Source organism: Haliaeetus leucocephalus, unplaced genomic scaffold, assembly GCF_000737465.1.
Source record: "Haliaeetus leucocephalus isolate CR32 unplaced genomic scaffold, Haliaeetus_leucocephalus-4.0 Scaffold866, whole genome shotgun sequence".
NCBI lineage: Eukaryota > Metazoa > Chordata > Aves > Accipitriformes > Accipitridae > Haliaeetus > Haliaeetus leucocephalus.
Genome location: NW_010973302.1, coordinates 670,003 through 688,256, shown reverse-complemented (window position 1 = coordinate 688,256; position 18,254 = coordinate 670,003). Strand labels below are relative to the sequence as shown.

The 18,254-nt window shown below is 43.0% G+C and overlaps 1 protein-coding gene across 1 annotated transcript in view; it reads left to right on the top strand.

Annotated features, from left to right (window-relative positions):
• The window catches only part of LOXHD1 (lipoxygenase homology domains 1), a 125,565-nt gene that overhangs the window by 44,826 nt on the left and 62,485 nt on the right, over positions 1–18,254 (top strand). The window contains exons 14-24 of the mRNA XM_010582978.1: positions 5,426–5,502; positions 6,357–6,553; positions 6,887–7,079; positions 7,908–8,068; positions 10,594–10,891; positions 11,370–11,524; positions 12,806–12,939; positions 13,854–14,002; positions 15,306–15,410; positions 16,134–16,262; positions 17,013–17,177. Coding sequence (XP_010581280.1) covers positions 5,426–5,502; positions 6,357–6,553; positions 6,887–7,079; positions 7,908–8,068; positions 10,594–10,891; positions 11,370–11,524; positions 12,806–12,939; positions 13,854–14,002; positions 15,306–15,410; positions 16,134–16,262; positions 17,013–17,177 — 1,763 coding nt within the window. The remainder of the gene's footprint in view (positions 1–5,425; positions 5,503–6,356; positions 6,554–6,886; positions 7,080–7,907; positions 8,069–10,593; positions 10,892–11,369; positions 11,525–12,805; positions 12,940–13,853; positions 14,003–15,305; positions 15,411–16,133; positions 16,263–17,012; positions 17,178–18,254) is intronic.

Below are 18,254 nucleotides of genomic sequence, written 5' to 3'. Positions count from 1 at the left end.
GAATTCCACTCTTCTTACCTTTCTTAATGTCTCTTTTTTTCCAAGTGATATCAGTGTTGTTCGTGCGGCTTTATTTGCTGTCCTTGTGCCAGCATTATCTCTTCCTCTCAGATTGAGAAGGTAACATGACTGATCGCCTCCAAACACAGGGACAGCTGCTCCCTCTCGCTATCTTTGGTGCCCGTGTCTCTTGAGAGACTGGGGCATCATCGCAGTATACGGGTGTCGTCATGGATTCTGGAGATATCTGAGGGCGAAGGTGCTCACCCACTGCATCCTCCGTGTGAGGGATAAACATCTCCATGACCTGCAGCGTTTGGATGTTCCCCTCCAGTCCTGTAGGCCAAGGACAGCTTATGTCCTCGCTGCTTTGGCAGGTGCTCAGAGAGGCCGGCTTCATCTGCTGCTTCAGAGCCAAGATGTTGAAGACTTGGCCAAGAAGAGCGGCCTCATTTTAGTGAGCCGACGCAAGCGAGGTTAGTTAGAGACTCCATCGGGGCACACCAGGGAAGCTTCTGTTTCTGCTTGGCCAGTCTGTGGCCAGCCAGGAGACATGCTGATGTTCTCATTGCCTTCATCTCCAAGACCTGATTAACTTCCACTCTAGCACAATGGCATGGTCTGGAGAAAATAACTTCTGCTGCTGTGTCCTTCCTGAAAGCTGCTCCATTGACTTTCTGCCGCTTAGCTGCCGCTGTGAGACAGCTGGAGGACAAAATGCCTTCCAGCAGAAACACATCTCACCTGTGCAGAAAGCCTCATGGGCTTCTTACCTCTGTAAAAACTAGGCTGTACCGGCATGTGGAGAGCAGATATTATAGCAAAGAGCTGGCTAACCAGCTTCCACTGTAACTAATGTCTGCAGGATGTCCTTACAGATCTTCATTGCATATAACTCATTGAAGTCTCTGTTCTTGTTATTTACATATTCATATACAAGGCTATGTTATGTCTTTTAATTTGAAAGCTTTTTTATGACTCTATAGGAACATCTATTACCTAATAGTCACAAGAGCTCTATGAGAAGAACTGTCTTTGCCGTACAAGGGAGCCAGCAGAGATAAAGAGAAGCTAAGTGGATTAATTGTGAGTTTGTGTCAGATTCGGGAAGAGCATCGAGAAATAATGACTCTCAGGCCTGTGCTTTCAGCTCTCGAAACAGCTGGCTGTAAAGGGAATGGCTTGTCGCTCTTCTTAGAGTCAGTGATTTTTAAAGCGGTCATTTGATCGGTGCTTGCAAGAAGTAAATGCAAGTAACTTCTCCAAGTGTTATTTGCAGAATTACTAGTACATCAGTTGGATGCATTGCAGTATTATTCCTCCCTTATGACCACATGACATTATAATATCCATGCTTTTAGGGACTGAACACCGAATCGTTCAGTGGCACAACTGAACAATTTATACCTTACAATACCTGATGTGGTTTAGGTATTGTGATTATGAATACCGCTAGAAAGTTCGAAATGATGGAGTTCACCCTTCCGCCCAGAACTGGAGCCAAAACTTTTTGAAGCTCAGAATTGAGTTCTTCAGATTTCATTTTCTCCTCAAGGCTCTGTGGAAGTCCAGGAACAGGCTAGCTGACATTCCCTAAAATAGCCTATTTTTTATAATATTTATATCCCAGACAGAAATGAATTTTCAATCAAAGTCGTGAGTTCGTGATAGGATAGAATTTTATATGCTATAAATCATTACAGCTCCACTGAAATCCTCAATGATACTTCATTACATTTTTTCCTAAGCATATGGACCGCACCGTCCTAATTTTTCTCCAGCACAAGCATAAGGGAACATCGTTAATTCTCTGAAGAACAACAGACAGACTATGAATGGGATGATGCACTGGGAGACTCCTGTGAAAGAACATTTATTCAATCAAATGCCAAAAGTGTTCATCATACAAAGGATCCAGAGAAACCTCCTTTTGTTGCCTAAAAACATGCTGAAATGTATTTCTATTTTACACATATTTATGTCTATAGGTTATATTCAAAGACACATACAAATACATATGTATCTCTAAATCTAATGTATGTGCTAATCATTCTAATTGCACACAGGCTATCATCTGCTGTATTTGAAATGCTATAGATGATGTCATACCATATTTTTTTCCAGTGCTTCCCTGACTCTCTGATCCTCTAGAAGTTATCTCTGAAGTGGCTTTTATGTTATATTTGTGTCCGCTTTGGGTTGTTGGACATACAATATCTCTTTAGAACCAAGTATGTGATACAGGACGTGACTACACCCTTGCAAATCCACGGTGGCATGTGAATTACATGCACTGAAATAGAATAAAAGATTTTGACAGGTCTTTTGTACTGGGAATATGATGGCACTATACTGAAAAATTCTATTTTCTGCAGCCTGATGTGTTTATAATGTGTCAATGCATTTGTGTTCAGTGTAAGACTATAAACCCCTGGTTGCAATCTGCTGCTCAGTGATATGCTATTGGAATTACACTGAAGTAAAATTTGGATATTGCAGCATATGTGCTGAAAGGAATGAACACAGTGGCATTGCTCATCCAAATACTTCCTCTGTCACTAAAATCATTTTCTTGAGAAAATAGTGTTTCTGCCACTTCTGGCTGTTCTCTTGGCTGGAACAAAGTAAGGAGCCTTAAGCCACTTCTGTTGATAAACCTCCCTTTTCCTCCTCCAGTCCAAGACATACTCTTCCTCTTGCCATCAGTAGCTACCAACATTGGTAGAGGGAATTTCTTTATCTAGGAGGTTTTTCCCTTTGGGAAAAGGGTTTCATCCCCTTTTTTGATTCATTTTTCTCCTCTGTCTTCACTGCCGAAGCAGTTAGCATTTGCCGTGCTGCACACAGAGATCTGTTTCTTGTGGGATGTATTTTCATCCTGCCACCTTGGCGCAGAAGCGTTTCACCCAGATTCATCCCACACTTCCCTAAAACATCAGCAATGGTGAAGGTGACAGAAAACAACAGCATGTACGCCGGCAACAGAAACAGCAGCTTGCAGGACACAAAAACCAGCAGCAGGAGAGCAGAAGCGTGTCTATGTTGTGAGCTTCTGCCTTCCTGAAGGCCATGCTTAATTCAGCGGTCATGGGGTGGTGGAGTTCAGGCTCGAATTTTGTAGGTCCTGCCAGTTAACATCCATGTACACAGAAGCACCTTGACTTTTGGGATGATGTGATCCCCTAGCCATTGGATACCTGTCCAAGGACGTGAATCCTGAGCCAGCATCAAGAACTACATGATACAAAGGTACTAAGGACCAGTTCTAACAGGTAAAAAAAATCCCCCAACCCCAAAACATCAATAAAGGCTTCCTTTCTTAAGACAATGTGATGTCTTGGCATGCTCCTCTTCTGTCCTCCTTGCACTCCACCCTTGCTCAGTTCTTGACATCAATTTCATGGTCTTCTCCACAGATTTTTCTGCTCCTCTGTCCCCACTATACCTCTCAGCCTCCACTGAGGCATAACACTGCACCCGATGCCCTCACATGGTGTTCATGTGACCATCACACGTTCATGTGTTCATCGCCTTCATGCTGACCCCCTTAGTTTTTAGCCCTTTTTAAGCCACCTGCACATGGCCACCTGCTTTACAGAGTGAAAGGGAAGAATACGGGGTAGACTGCATACCCGGCAACCCACCAAAGCTTAGAGGGGACCTGGGAGTGGACGTGTGTTGTCTTTGTGGTTGGGCTGTATGCACCTCTTCTGCATGGGGACTTTGGTGTTAGTGCTTCTGGGACCGGCCAGCTCTAGCTCACGCTTGGATTTCTCTCCCAGTGCCGGTTTTCTGCATGGTTTCTTTGTGATCATTGTTTTCTTGTGCATGGGAAGGGAGAGGAGATTAAAAAAGATAACCTTCCTTCAGATGGACGAAACGGAGACCTATCATCCTTGGTTTTCCAAAATACTTAGCTACTTCTTGGCCACCATGGCAAGTCTGCCTGGTCACAACTGTAAGCTGCACTTACTACCAGCGAGATACCATTGGTTTGATCCAGCTCCCAGTGGACGTTTGTTCATGTCCCCAAACCCCTGTTATAAGGGTCGTTTGCTGGTTTCCACGTGTGCTGGCTCATCAGCAAAATCAGAGGTGGAAATTTAAATGGGAATTGAGCTCCCTTCCTTTTTGGCGTGAGGGTCAGCCAAGGAGAAGGCGCGTGGCACGGGGACGTTGCGGGAAGCTTGCAGTACATCTGTGCTGCATGTGTTCGTGCAGAAGCAGTTCTTCTGTGGTCTGGTGTCATTCACATAGCTGTGTGGCTGCCTTCAAAAAGAAACAGTTTCTGGGGATTTGTTTTTCGAGTTCTGGGAATAATTATAGCAAGTTAAATACCCTGCGTGACCTGCCAGAGCTTGCTCCCTTCTCCTTTGTTCACCCCCCGCTGGGTTTAAGCAGTATTTTTAACTGCAAAAGATGTTGCTGCAGATAGCTGCGTACCTGGGAATGATGGGCTTTCTGGGAATTGTGCCTGCTCTCACGATGCTTTGTTCGGGGACTGAAACGGCCCCGGTGCACCGCTGTGGGAAACCTGACCCCAAGCAGATGCTTACAGGAATATCCCGAGTGCTGCAGCAGTCTGGGTTTGAAGTGGAAAGTGAGAAATCTCTGCCAGGGCCCTTGCAGTTGTCGTACAATGGTTGCTTTATGGCGTATGATGGGGTTGGGGTTGTAATTCCTTCATCCCTGAGGCTGAAGGAGCAGCTGTGAAGGTTACCAGACTAGCAGTTGGTTCCCCTCCATTTTCCTTTCAGATTTTTTTCCCTTGAGATCATGCTACATTTTGCTTTGTGCCCAGCTCTTCTTCTTAATTAGTGTAGTTGGATCGTTAGATTAATGTTGAGAAACAAAGGAAATCCTTCCTTTTGCTGGTGCCAGCTGCCTGCACATACTCGGCCCTGAAAATGGGAACAACATAATTCATCCTCTTCATGATGGAGAAAAAAAGGTTATATACTGATCTGTAAGGAAAGGAAAAGTGACGATAAACTAGAGTAAGCAAACACTAAAAAAAAGGGGGGTTTAGTAACTTAGATGCTATAAAGGTTGTAATCAAGGCGGATAGTAATAAAGCCTGCAAGTAGTTCTGGTCAATGAAGGTCGATGCTTTCAAGAGGCTGAGACTGCCCATTTACAGGAATAACTTGTGGCCACGGAGTTTGTGCTTTCCAGACAGATGGACATCACAGCAGATGCTTATCTACTGCGAGCAGGGCTGTCATGATCACTCTTCTTGGAAAAATGGAGGTTTACAGTGTGACTGCCGTAGGGTCTGGTCAAGCTCCTGCAAAGATAACAGAGATACAGAGCCTTGTAAAAATATCTTTTTGACTGTGGTGTGGATTTTTACTATGTGTGGAGCCAGACTAGATTTTGAAAGCTCTAATTATTCAAAGATAACTTACTTCTGTTTGTAAACCAGATGGCTTGACAAAAATGAAGATGATGGTCAGATTGTCCGAGAATTAGTGCCCGCTGGGGAGTCACCAATGCTAAAAAGTGAGTTTAGCTTGGAAAAAAGAAGGTCTGGGTTTGAGCTGTGTATGCATGTATTTACTTGCTTTATTCTACTTAATAATTCATGTCAGTTCACAGTAAATCTACTGGGCTTTTTTTTCCATTCTTATGCAAGAAGCTGCAGTAGGTCACTCGGCGGGGGGCGGGGGGGAAATGCCTCTGACCCTTAAATCCTAGTTTAGGAATGGGATTAATCTGCCTAAAAGAGAATAATTGCAACTTTATATATGTAGAAAGAAACTTTTTTTTTTAACATTACAATTTAAGAATTGCTTTCTTGTATAGCTTTCTCTGAAGAATCTTGAATTGCCACTGCTTTAGTGGAGTAAATTCCATTAAATAACATTGTATTCCCAGAAGAAAATCGCCAAAAAGATTACATTGTCCTTTTCTGGAGAACCAGGGCTCCACTACCACAATTTTCTATAGAAAACAGTACTTACAGTGCTTAGATTGAGATGCTTTTTGTTTTGTTGTAGGAAAAAAGTCAAAGCTATTGAATTAAGTTGTAAGTATAAAAGAAATGAAATCACCTCCCTTGCCTAAGCTCATTTTTATGGCTTGGTAATCATCTAACAGTGAGAGGGAGGAGTACAGAATATTTTCTGCTTTTTAGTGTAACTGTTGCATCTCTTATGTTTTGGTGAATAACTCCAAGGTGTGACAGCTTATCCAGTGTGGCCCTAAGATGCTGGATGCAGGAATGGAGGAGCAAAGTCCTTTCTGTGTCTGTAGCTGAAGCCCTCCTCCCCCATATCTGTTTGAAGCCAGTTGCCTGGCTGAGGACTGGAAATGCCACTCATGTGTCTGTGTTTTCTACATTGATCTCACTTTAGATGTCAGTTATCACATCAGCGTGAAGACGGGAGATATCCCCGGTGCCAGCTCAGACTCCAAAGTTTTCATCAAACTCTATGGTGAAAAAGCAGACTCCAGCAAAGAGCCTCTCTTAGTCTCTGATAACGATCTAGGCAATTATTTTGAACGTGGTCGAGTGGATGAGTTTACTCTAGATACGATGGATATTGGGAAGGTAAGAATTAATTGCAGGTGGCTCTGTACTTCGTGCAAGTGTCTGAGTTCAGAATCAATATAATACTCAGGATTGAATGTGGTGTAACAATCTCTGACCTTTACATTCGATATTAAGAAATACATTTTGTACAGACTATTATATCGGCAGTCTAGGGTACATGCTGGAATGTGAAGAGTGTTTGAAGTTTATATTTAAATACATATAAAAATTATTTACACGAATACAGTGGAAGAACAGGGTGCCAGGGGAAGGAGATTTTTATATATTAAGTAAATTCTGTTGTGTTGGGGTTTTTTTCTGCCCTCTTGGTTTTTGTGTGCTTTTTTAAAGATCAGCCGAATACTGATTGGACACGATAACGTGGGTCTCCGGTCTGGCTGGTTCCTGGCCAGTGTCCAGATCACGGTTCCAGTCCAGGGAAGGCAGTACATGTTCCCCTGCAACCGATGGCTCGACAAAGATGAGGCTGATGGCAGGGTGGAGGTGGAGGTCTACCCAAGTGAGATTGTGCCTATTGAGAAATGTGAGATAAAACACATTGAGAAAAGTGTCCTTTTTAATAGCTAGGACTAAATTTGTATTGCTAGCATTTTTAAGGACCGGGTTAGATACCAAAACCAAAAAGCCCCTGTCCCAAAGAGCTTATGTTGGTGAGGAAGGTGCATTGTTCTGCTCTTGTTTTGTTTTCTAAAACAGTTGGGAAAACAAAACAGAGTTTTCCATCTCCATTTCCTGAAATCATATGAAAAATTTGCTGCCTGGGCAGTGTAACACAGCACAAGGTGTTGTGCTTTTTCATTACAATATCTGTGGGTTCTCCTTTTTTCACATTTACCTGCCTTGCTGCCCCGGTCCTGCACCAGCACATGCCCCATCCTGCCTGTATTACCCCATTGCCTGGAAGAGAGAAGCTGTTTGATAAATAAGGACCAAATCCCTACTGGCTATTTGACTTTTATCAGTAGATGCATTTTCTTTTAAGGTCATGGTTAAAATTTGCCTTGGGATCCTGAGAAAGGATGCTGTGTTTTATCACTGCTCTGTGTAACTCCCTTCCTTGTATTATATTAAGGAGATCATTTAACCACTCTGTAGTTAATACTGAAGTGAAATTCCCTTTTAAGGCTCTATTTTGCACCCCTCTGACACTGGCTTAATACTTGTAAAAGGAAAACTATTAGGTTAGTCCTCAGTGAAGAGTTGTGTTATCTCACATTTGGTTTGGATAAGAGCAAATGGTCGGCTGCATGGTCATTTGTTAAGACAAGGTAATTTAATTTTGAGCCTAAGCCCTTGGGAATGTTGCTATCTGAGCTTCTCTGCTGATTTAATTGCTTTATTTTTGGACTAGTGATAAACTATGAGGTGTCTGTAGTTACCGGAGACGTGCGGGCCGCAGGCACCAATGCCAAAGTCTTCATGCAGATTTACGGCGAGACTGGCAAAACTGAATTGATCATCTTAGAAAACAGATCAAACAACTTTGAACGGGGAGCCACAGATATCTTCAAGGTATGATGAAGGCAGTTGTTGCCGCTTCTATGAGGGGAAAAAAGTGATCAGCCAAAACTGAGACATCAACAGAATAATTGGCCCAGTCGTACAACACAATTGACTTTTTAACAAAATTGCCAGGTCTGTTGGTATCTGCTGTCCTCAGTCCATATTTTTGGGAGGTTTTGTGTTTCTTTTGAGAAGTTTTGTGTTTCATGGAGCAACTTTCATCTTCTGAGGAACTGGTAGCAAAGGTGTCGTGGAAGAATATGGTTTAATAGCAGCATTTGTTTACCCTTACTTTCAAAAGGGGGTACTCAGGTTAGATCTCAAAAGACCTTAAACTTCTATTTTGGGCCCAACCACATGTTATTGTCCCTTTTCTTTATCTAGTATCTTTTAGCTTTATACCGCAGCGTCCACCCCTCTTTCTAAGCATCACAAGCAGAGTATTTGCAGGGGTGAAAAGCCTCGGACGTAACTCAGGTGTCTATAGCCAGGACCTGGCTAATCCAGCAAGAGGTCCTGGGCCGACAAGGTTGAGCAGCGTGGTTGGGCATCGTGTCCTGAGTGGGGGCTGGCTACGCTGGACCACCATCCTTTTCTGGCTTGCTTGCTTGGGTTTTCTGTCCAGAGAAACCGAGGTCTAGGGGAAAGGAATGGTCTAAGTTCTCGCCTTGGTGTGGGGTTAGAGCAAGGACAAGATGTGCTGGCAGGGCATGCCAGAGCCACATCCTTCTGTATCGGAGTAACCTCAGGAGACACCAGCAACTGGACAGTAAAGCACAGAGTCCAGATGGACGCAGGATTTAAGGCACATCTGTCTCATGTGCTCACAGCACAAGGCTCAGCATGGTGGTGCCTAGATCTCCTAGTGAATTTGCAGTCCCACAGATGCAAGATCCATCTCATCACGGTTAACCACCTACTTGGAGCTAGTCATGGCAACTCCTCTGAATCGTCAAGGCTGGGGTATCCTTCCCGTTGTCACTGGCCAAATGGAGGTGCCTTTATCCACAGCTTTACCACAGTTTTGTAATGTGTATTTTTGAGATCGGTTCACCTCCTCCTGGCTCAGTTTCTTGCTTTATAAAATGGAGCTAGTGATGTTTATCCATTTTTAATGAGTTCTTTGGGATTTAAGATGACTAGCACCTTATAAATGCTTGCTTTTTTAAGACTATAAGTTTAAGATTAGGTTTCACTGATTTTAAAGGAAATAAGCTTTCCAAAATTTATGAGTAAAAGCTATCAGCCAATGTCAGATTTATAATAAAGCCATACGTACAGTGTTCTGTTTACATAACCATGCTTATATCCTCTCTCAGATGTTTATTGCCAGACTTTAAAGTTCTGCCCATTTTCTGTGATTTTTTTTATAAGCACACAAGGCAGAAGCTCTGAAGCATTAATAGACAGATCCTTTATCTTTTCCATGATATGAATATTTACAGAAAGATATGGGCAAGAATAAGATTCTGTGAGCTACATGCTAATAGGAAATGCCATCAGTTATAGACAGGGCATGCAGGATGATTATAGCAAGTCTAAGGATAAAGCGATGTAAGGAAAGACACATTCTTTATGCCAGGACAGCTGGATCAATTTTAGTTTTCTGATAAGCATCTTGTGTGCAATTGATTTTGTTTTAATCTACTATAGAAAAAAATGTTTCTAGACTGAAACCTTATACGCTAAGTTGCCAGATTCCAGCCTGAAGCAAATGTTTGCAAGTTTTATAACATAAACACTGCCTAACAGCATAAGCAATCATCAGAAACAAGTCATTGGTTATTGAAGGATTGCATGGAGTAAAACCTTCTATCCAACTTCATTAAGTAGTAATCCGGCCAAATAATCTAAACCGACAAGGCTTTGTATTATCTGCTGTATCGACTAGAGAGATGGAAATCTTCTTACTAATACAGCCTTCTGCCACTGATGCATTGTAATCACTAATGATTGTATCCTCTCTGCACACTAGCAAAGTGAGAAAATACTTTTCTAATTTTCCAGATGAGAAGGAAGGAGAAGGGCAATCCAAGCCCATGGTCCTTGTCAGAGATCGGGTTATATGAGTCCAGGTTTACTGCCTTTTTGCTGCATTATTATCACTTCTTTCTTGGTTCATGTCTTGTACTAAGTATTAGATGTATCTTATTATTCATTTAAAAAAAACCTCAGGCACTAAGAATCTGTAAAAAACTAATATGTTATTTTGGCATATTCACCTGTAATGCCAACATAGAGATGATATTGGTGAGGAGAGCAATGGAGAAGCAGGGAGCCTAGTAAATATGAATTCAGCTCCTATCCTCACCATGGTTGCGCTGAATATCTTCAGCTCAGTCTGTGCAGATGAGATTTGGTGATGGAAGGTGTGAAAGAATAAAAAGTAAAGGTAAACTTGGATAAAAAAATCAATTTTATCCTTGCTTAGATGTTTTGGGTGATAGAGGCGATGCTCCTCATTTTTAAGAATGCACTTTATGAAGTTAAGATGTCTTACATCCTCCTGGGTGCTGACTTTCCCTTGGTGGCAGAGAGAGGCTGCAGATGTTGGCAAGATTTATAAGATCCGGATAGGCCACGATGGGAAAGGCATTGGGGATGGCTGGTTCCTGGAAAGTGTCACGCTGAAGCGGCTTGCCACGAAGATGAAGGAATCTGATAAAAAGAAGAAGAAGAAAAAGAAGTCTGATGAGGAGGAAGAAGAGGAGACCACGGTGGAAGAAGTAATGGAAGTCTATACATTTGTGGCACACCGCTGGTTGGCTAAAGACGAAGGAGATAAGGAGCTTGTGGTGGAGCTGGTGCCTGATGAAGAATCTGCCCTGGAGGGTAAATACCAGAGGGAAAGTGCATGTGTATGTGGATACAGCGGTTGCATGAAGGGCGATAACCATGCTCTGGTGCTTTGCAGGACCATTTATAGCCCCCCAGTCATCCCATTGCCCCAGGCTTGCAGTGTAGCTTACACTGTTGGTTTGGTTGATGTGGTTTGGTTTGGTATCCTAAAGGACTTCTATAGGATTCTCCAAGGCTTGTCTGGGGTACTTGGGACATGAGTCTTACAAGTTACCACCGTAGCTGGGAGTTTAGCAAGCTGTAACTATTTATATGGTTAATGACAAAGGCTGGAGAAAGATGGAACTGCTCTTGTTCTAAGATAGATGCAAACAAACTCCAGACAAAATCTTTCTTAAAAGTGACTGTGCTGGCATTTTTGGGCTACATGCTTGCATGGTGAGCCACGGATCTGATGAAATATGGCTATTTCTGGGTTCCTCCTGATCTGCTTTTTCAATTTTACTTGCAGAGAATACATACGAAGTCCATGTTCTCACTGGGAATGTGTGGGGGGCTGGGACGGATGCTAATGTCTTCTTGAGCATCTATGGTGTCGGAAGAGGAGACACGGGTGAGCGCCAGCTGAAAAGGTCGAATAACCTCAACAAGTTTGAAAAGGGCCAGGTAATGCATGAACTCAACCTACTCAAGCGAGCAGAAGGTTGGCAGAGCTCTCTTAGTTATGCTGGCCATTCATTACAGTCTCTTCTCTGCAAGGCTTGGCTCCTTCTTTCAGCTTAAAGCTCAGATGTGTTTTATTTCTTAAATATATTATTTAAAACAAAATGCCTCACAACATTTTCCAGGGGAAATTCATTTGAATAGTAAGCTGAACACCAATTCTACATCGGAGCCACCTTTAGCATCTGCTTCCTGTAAGCATTCTGGTAATAATGTTTCCTGCCAGGAATACTTGAAAACCACAAACTTTAAATTAATATTGGAGAGTGTTTGTGAGGCAGCTCAAGTATGTCAGTATTTAGATTGCAAATATGATTCTAAATGTTCTACTCAACCAGTCAGGGAATAAAAGCAATATTACATGGTGTGCTATAATTACATTTTAATCCAATCCAATTAAACAACCTCTCTTGTAGATTGAATATTTGCCATAAAAATGTTTATGAACAATTAACAAGCTACTATTATAGCCAGGAATTGTTCAAGGAATAATTTTGAATAACGAAAAATTATGGGAACAATAAGCAGCTGTGGAAAACTTGCAATCACAAAAAAGAGCCTAAGGTTGTTAAATAAGCAGTTAGCTGTGATTTATGAGCTTGGCACCAGTGAAACTGCAACCTGCACATGGTTCCTCATCGAGTGGGAAGAGCTCCAAGCTGCAAATGTAACTTTCTCTGCTCTTGGGAGTAGAAACACAGAGTCTACCAACAAGTTAATCACATTAAGATATTTAAAGTATTATGATAACAAGGACCATCCTGTCACACTAATACAGCTAATAAACGAACCTCTTGGCTGCAGTAAATGACAAAAGGAAGAAATTCTGTGCCTTGAAATAAAGCACATGGAGGTGCACAGGAGAGTTTCCGTGGAGTCCATACGTTTGTGTCCAGTTCCAGATTCAATCTGGCGGAAAATACTAAACCTGAAAGGAATGAGATTTAGGAAAGATGAGTTAAACAGAGGAAGCTGAAATGGGGGTGAAGTTAAGAAGGGTTGTGCAGCTCCAGGGCTGTTAACTGCCTTGTAGGAGCCAAGCTTGAGTGTTAATGGCAGAGCTCACAGCTCAGTAGTTATTTTAGTACATCCACCCAAAGAATACAAGGGGGACTTAAAACACCTTTTGTTTTAATGGGAAAAAAGATTTCCTTTGGCCATTTACTGCCTTTCTTTCCCCCTTTTCTGGGAAACATGGTCATTTGCCTCTTGCCTCCTGTGCAGGTGGATGTGTTCACCATCAAAGCCATTGACCTGGGTGAGCTGAAGAAGCTGCGGATCCGCCACGATAACTCTGGTGCTAGCCCAAGCTGGTTCCTGGAGAGGGTAGAGATTGTTGACCTCAAGGAGAGCACCACGTGAGCAGCCTGTCGCACCCTTTTTGTATGGTCAGAAAAGGGGGCACATCCTCAGGAGCCCGCAGAACCGCAGGAAGGCAGAGGAGATGCAGAAGGGCATCGTCGTAGCTCCCCACCAACTCACAGGCATCCTTTGGGAGCCTTGTGATGGTTGTGCTGTAATACTGAGTGTGGGGTCATTCTGGGGTACCTCTGTTGTGGGGTTTTGCTGCCCCAGCTTCTCTGCAGTTTGGGAACCAGCAGTGTTTGGAAGGAAACCTCAGCTTTTCTCTGTTTCTCCTAGGAGGGACTCTCCCTCCTGAAGAGGTCCCCTTGCAGAGCCTGCACTTGTGTTTCCTTTCAAGGCTCTGCTCTGGAAGTCCCTGACCTCACATTTTGTTTGTCTTTTGTACCTAATGCAAAGATCTGGGCCAAAAGCAAGTCCTGATCTAAGCAAACTCCCATGATTTTCACAGACAGGTGGAGGAGCAGAGCCTAGGCTGTTAGAAACCTGAAATACAGGCTTGCCTTTGAGCTGGAACATGCTTGAAGTCACATGCTTAAAAGTTGCACAATGCTTTGGTGGGTGGGACTGCTCATAAGGACTTAAGATGGGTCTACTCTTCATAAACATAAAATGCCTGGGAGACTGGAGGTTCCCTTGAGTTGTTTAACTTTTTTGGGGAGTGAAAACTAAAAGGAATCAATCATATGGGGCTGACAGCTCAGAAACAGCACTTTTCAGTAAGTGCTCACTAACCTGTTTATGGATTTAGTTCCCACAAGAAATACCAGAACTTCAAGGATGAAAAGAGATATATTGTTCAGCTTTGAGTAATCTTGTTTTTTAAAGTAGCCTCTGATCTGTGCTTGTTTATGTTATTAAAGCCTGTGAAGTCCTGTGTAAGTGCTGGGTGCTGCTGTCATTCTTGTAGGTATTATTTTCCATGCCAGCGGTGGTTAGCAGTTGAGGAAGATGACGGTCAGATTGTCAGGGAGCTGGTCCCAGTGGATGAAGCATTTGTAAAGAAAGATTCGGAAAATGATGGCCAGTCTCTTGCAACGCTGGGCCTGGAACAGAAAGGTTTATGTTAGCCTTGTATTTCTTCCACTGTGGGGTTGAAAAGGAACCAAGTTATTAGCACTGCTGAGGGCACTAGCAGTTAGCGTTCACTGGGCTGTGAGTAATTCTGCCCTGACCATGAAGCTTTCAGGTGCGAATGAAGTGTGAAGTGCGTGTCATCCAGCGAGGAGTGGACACTCCTCATTTTTAGGTGATTTAATCATCTTGCAAGATTGGACCCAAAGTGAGAAAGCCAGGAAGATGGATAACATGTTTGGTCATCATCTCTCAACTCAAACACACATTCGTTGGTAATATCTAAGGCACAAATCCCAGACATTTCACATCATGTACTGGAATGGTTACACATTCCAGCGTGAAACCGAGCAGAGAGCAAACATGACCAGAGAAAAGGAAGGGACCTAAGTTTGTTTCCATCTTGCTGCTTGTGTCCGTTGTCCTCCAAAACAACTTTGTCTCTCTTGTATATGATTTTGCACGGTAACCACATCGCAATAACACACTCCTGGGTCTGATGCTGAAAGGTGCTGAGTGCCCAGCACTTCCACTGGCTTCACTGCAAGTGAAAGGTCTTAAATTCCCTGCCTCAGATGCTTCCGAATATATGAATAATTTCCACAAATTGGATAGCCAACAAATTTCCACAAATTGGATAGCCCTTTGGTTCAGGAGGGCCTTCTGGCTGAGCAGCATCTTGGAAACATGTGTCTAACTATGGAAGAAAGGTGCTGGTCTGGAAATCTTGAGTATGTTTTTGTGGCGCAGTGAAGACTATATTAGACTTTTCCACAATTTTTATGAGTTTCCTGCGCTTGCTAGATGATGGTGAGATAGAAACCTCCCTAATGATGTTATTGTGAAGGGTGTGTTGATGAATATGAACCATATATGTCAACGTGCACATACTTTCTGGTATGTGTTATAGGCACATATATTATGTGGTGCTATTAGAATAAAGCGGGGAGGGGATGTTGTGGGGTTTTTTTTAATGAAATAGCATTGTAGGCAGAGGCAGATTTGAAGTGCCTTAAGGATTCCCAGGAAGCAAATGGGAATGCTGGAGCACATTTCCTATCTGTAGATATGCAGACAATGTACTGAATGACTGGAGCAGTAGAAGACTCTGCAACCAGATAGCCCAGCTCACCCCAGGAGCTATCACAGCATGCAACAGGAATTGGGGATTACAACATGGCTGTAATGGGTCAAATTAAAACCCAAACCAACACACATATGCAATGAGAAGTAGAGTTAATTCCTGCTCAGATTTCACACTCCTAAATTAAGATATTTTATCTGACAGCTAAATCAACAACATACACGGTGAAAGTGAAAACCGGGGACAAGAAGAACGCTGGGACAGATGCCAATGTCTTCATCACTCTCTATGGAAGTAAAGACGACACAGGTATGGCTTCACGTGATGGAACAGGATAGCACCTTGCTGCTGGATACCTGAAAAGACAGGTCATGGTTTCCTTTTGTTTCCTCAATACCCATTCCTCACTCCTTTTTAGTACAACTTCATGTTCTTGCTGTCTCTGCATACATCGTGATAACTGGGAGCATACCACCAGCTGCTGTAAATCACTGTCGAACTTTACGATGCTGATTTGCACCAGCTGCCGATCTAAAGGCTTTAATTTCAATTATAGAAACAGCACAGTTGACTGGGACTACATTACTGAGTAGTGAATGCAGTGAATGATTTGCTTTCCTCAGCAATGAATCAGCATGCCCCTGAAATCCAGCTCTCCTCTGCCTCTTTGAGTGGCCCAGAAGTATTTAATCAGCTGATGAGCAAATCCTCTTGGAAGCGGCCGAGCTGTGTGTGCAGTGACTCGGATGCCTATGAGAGTGACAGGGAACTGATGGGTAGGACCAATTTCTTTAGCTCTGAACACAGCACAACAGCATCGTCCCTGTGGCACTGCCAGAGGATCATTCAAGAAAGGAATTCTGTATATTTTGGGTGTTGATACAGATTTGGGTTCAGAGAGAGGGACAAAGCTCAGATCTTGAGACGAAAAGCCAGTTTTTACGTTTTAGCCACTTCCCTCGCTCCACTGTTGACATTCCCAGAGGATTTGTTTCACATGCTGAACAATGTCCTTTTGCATCGCCACAACAGGGATAGTCAGCCTAAAGGCCTCAAAGATTAACAAGAACAAATTTGAGCGTGGGAAGGTAGATGAGTTTACAGTGGAGTCTGTGGACATTGGAGACCTGAAAAAAATCAGGATAGGCCATGACAATAAAGGTAAGAGAATCTGCTTTGTAACGTAGTATTTCTAGTGCATTAGGCACATCGTTGTATAAAATAACCTGCCTCCAAGATCCCAAACGTAATTTACCTTTTCGGTGACAGATCCTTGCTGTCACTTTGGCTGTTGCTGCTACTATCTTTACTGCTAATATCGTTCCCATGGCCATGGCAACAAGAGCATAGTGGTGGCTACTTGCAGGTAGCTTTGCAACCTCTCTCTGTAAAAGGCTCTTTAGCTCTGTGGATACATCTTTAGAGAGATTTCTCATACATCACCAAACCTCATATTTTTTCTTGTCACACATGGGACCTATAGACTCATCTCGTTTCTTTATCAATATTTTTATTGTTTTGATCATCAATCTTGGCTGCTTTTTAGATGTGGCTGTGTCTCTACTACAAACAAGGGAAGCAGTGGAAGGACGTGTGGATTCCTTCCCTATGGGGCACCAAGGGACATGTTTGTTGATAACTCCTCTATCTTATTACAAAGGCAAATTAATCCAAGTGATGGAGTAATTAGCACTTCCATGTGCACCTCTTTAACCTGATGCATATAGAAATGTAAAGCACATTAGCTCAAACCTGGACAATCGCTTACAATGATCTTTATGGTATCTATTCTATTTTTCCATTGGCAAAAGAGAGGATGATTTATTTCTCAGAGATCTGAAATGCAATGATTCATTTGCTGTTGTCTGTAAAGGCTTTGTGGGTTATTCACTGTTATCTCTCCAAACACAGGAAATTCAACTGGCTGGTTTCTGGAATGGGTGGAGATTGATGCCCCGTCACTGGGACAGTGCCTCAAGTTCCCTTGTGGCCGTTGGCTGGATAAATCGGAAGATGATGGAGCCATTGAGAGAATTATCTTCCCTGCAGAACTGCAGACAACAGAGTATATCCCATGTGAGCAGAATGCCACTTCCCCAGGATACACCCATCATTACAGAAGATAAAATCTCACTAGCTCATGCAGTTTTATAGGCTTGGCCTCTCCCTTGAATTGGCTTTTAAAAATTTATAAATACATTACATGCCAACTATTCCAATTACTATCAGAAGGTTCCTCTGGGTGCTCTAGACTAACTTCTCCTGTATTTGCCAAATCAGAGAGTCACTAGAAGCCATGTGGCTGTGTATAATTGTCTCTCTGCTCCCTCTTGCCCTGTCATCTCCAAGTTCTCAGCCCATTCCAAGTTGTCTTCCTTGTCTCCAGTTTCCCTTTGGTCTTGCTCCATTCTAATATTGCTCTTTCTGTTGTCAAAGCAGACACTTCGGTCTCGCTTCCAAGCCTTGGTTCCCCCGGTGCCTTTGGCACTGCATACCCCTCTCTTGCTGAAAGACCTTCTTCCAGAGTTTCTTCAGTGCGGTGTTTTTCTGATAGCATTGCACCAGTCTACATCTTTTAGTGTTCTCTAATTTTTCCTTACTCTTCACTTCACTCCCCTCTAAATTAATGTTTGGGGTAAACCCAGTGTCTTTTGGGAGCTCCTTCTAAGTACTAAGCTTATAATTTTCAAGTCTACTATGGCACCTCAAACTAGCCCACCTTCAGGGGACTATCAAAATTGCCTTTTCCCTTCATTAGGTTGGAAGCCACAATGACGAGGGACAAGGTCTGGAACCTGAAAGTTGCTTTCCACCCCATGCCCTGCCACGTGCTTCCTAGGTGTCTCTGAACAAGCGATAAGTTTTTCACACCAAAGCTGTCTCCTATCTCATTGCATCCCTCATTGTATGCATTGATGGTATCAAAAGCCTTATCTCCTGCAGTTCCTTATTTAGACATCAAAAGTTAGATGCCTAATCTCTCTTTTTCTGCCTCAGTTTCCTTCTTCATAAGTAGTTGTGAGAATAACCACACAGAAGACTATCAGCTGCTTTGGCTCCTTCTCTTTTACTGTCAACACTGTGGTTCGTGTTGAAGGTCTCCTTCACACTGGCTGGCCGACCCTCCAATGTCCAGATCCTCGTATCCTGCAG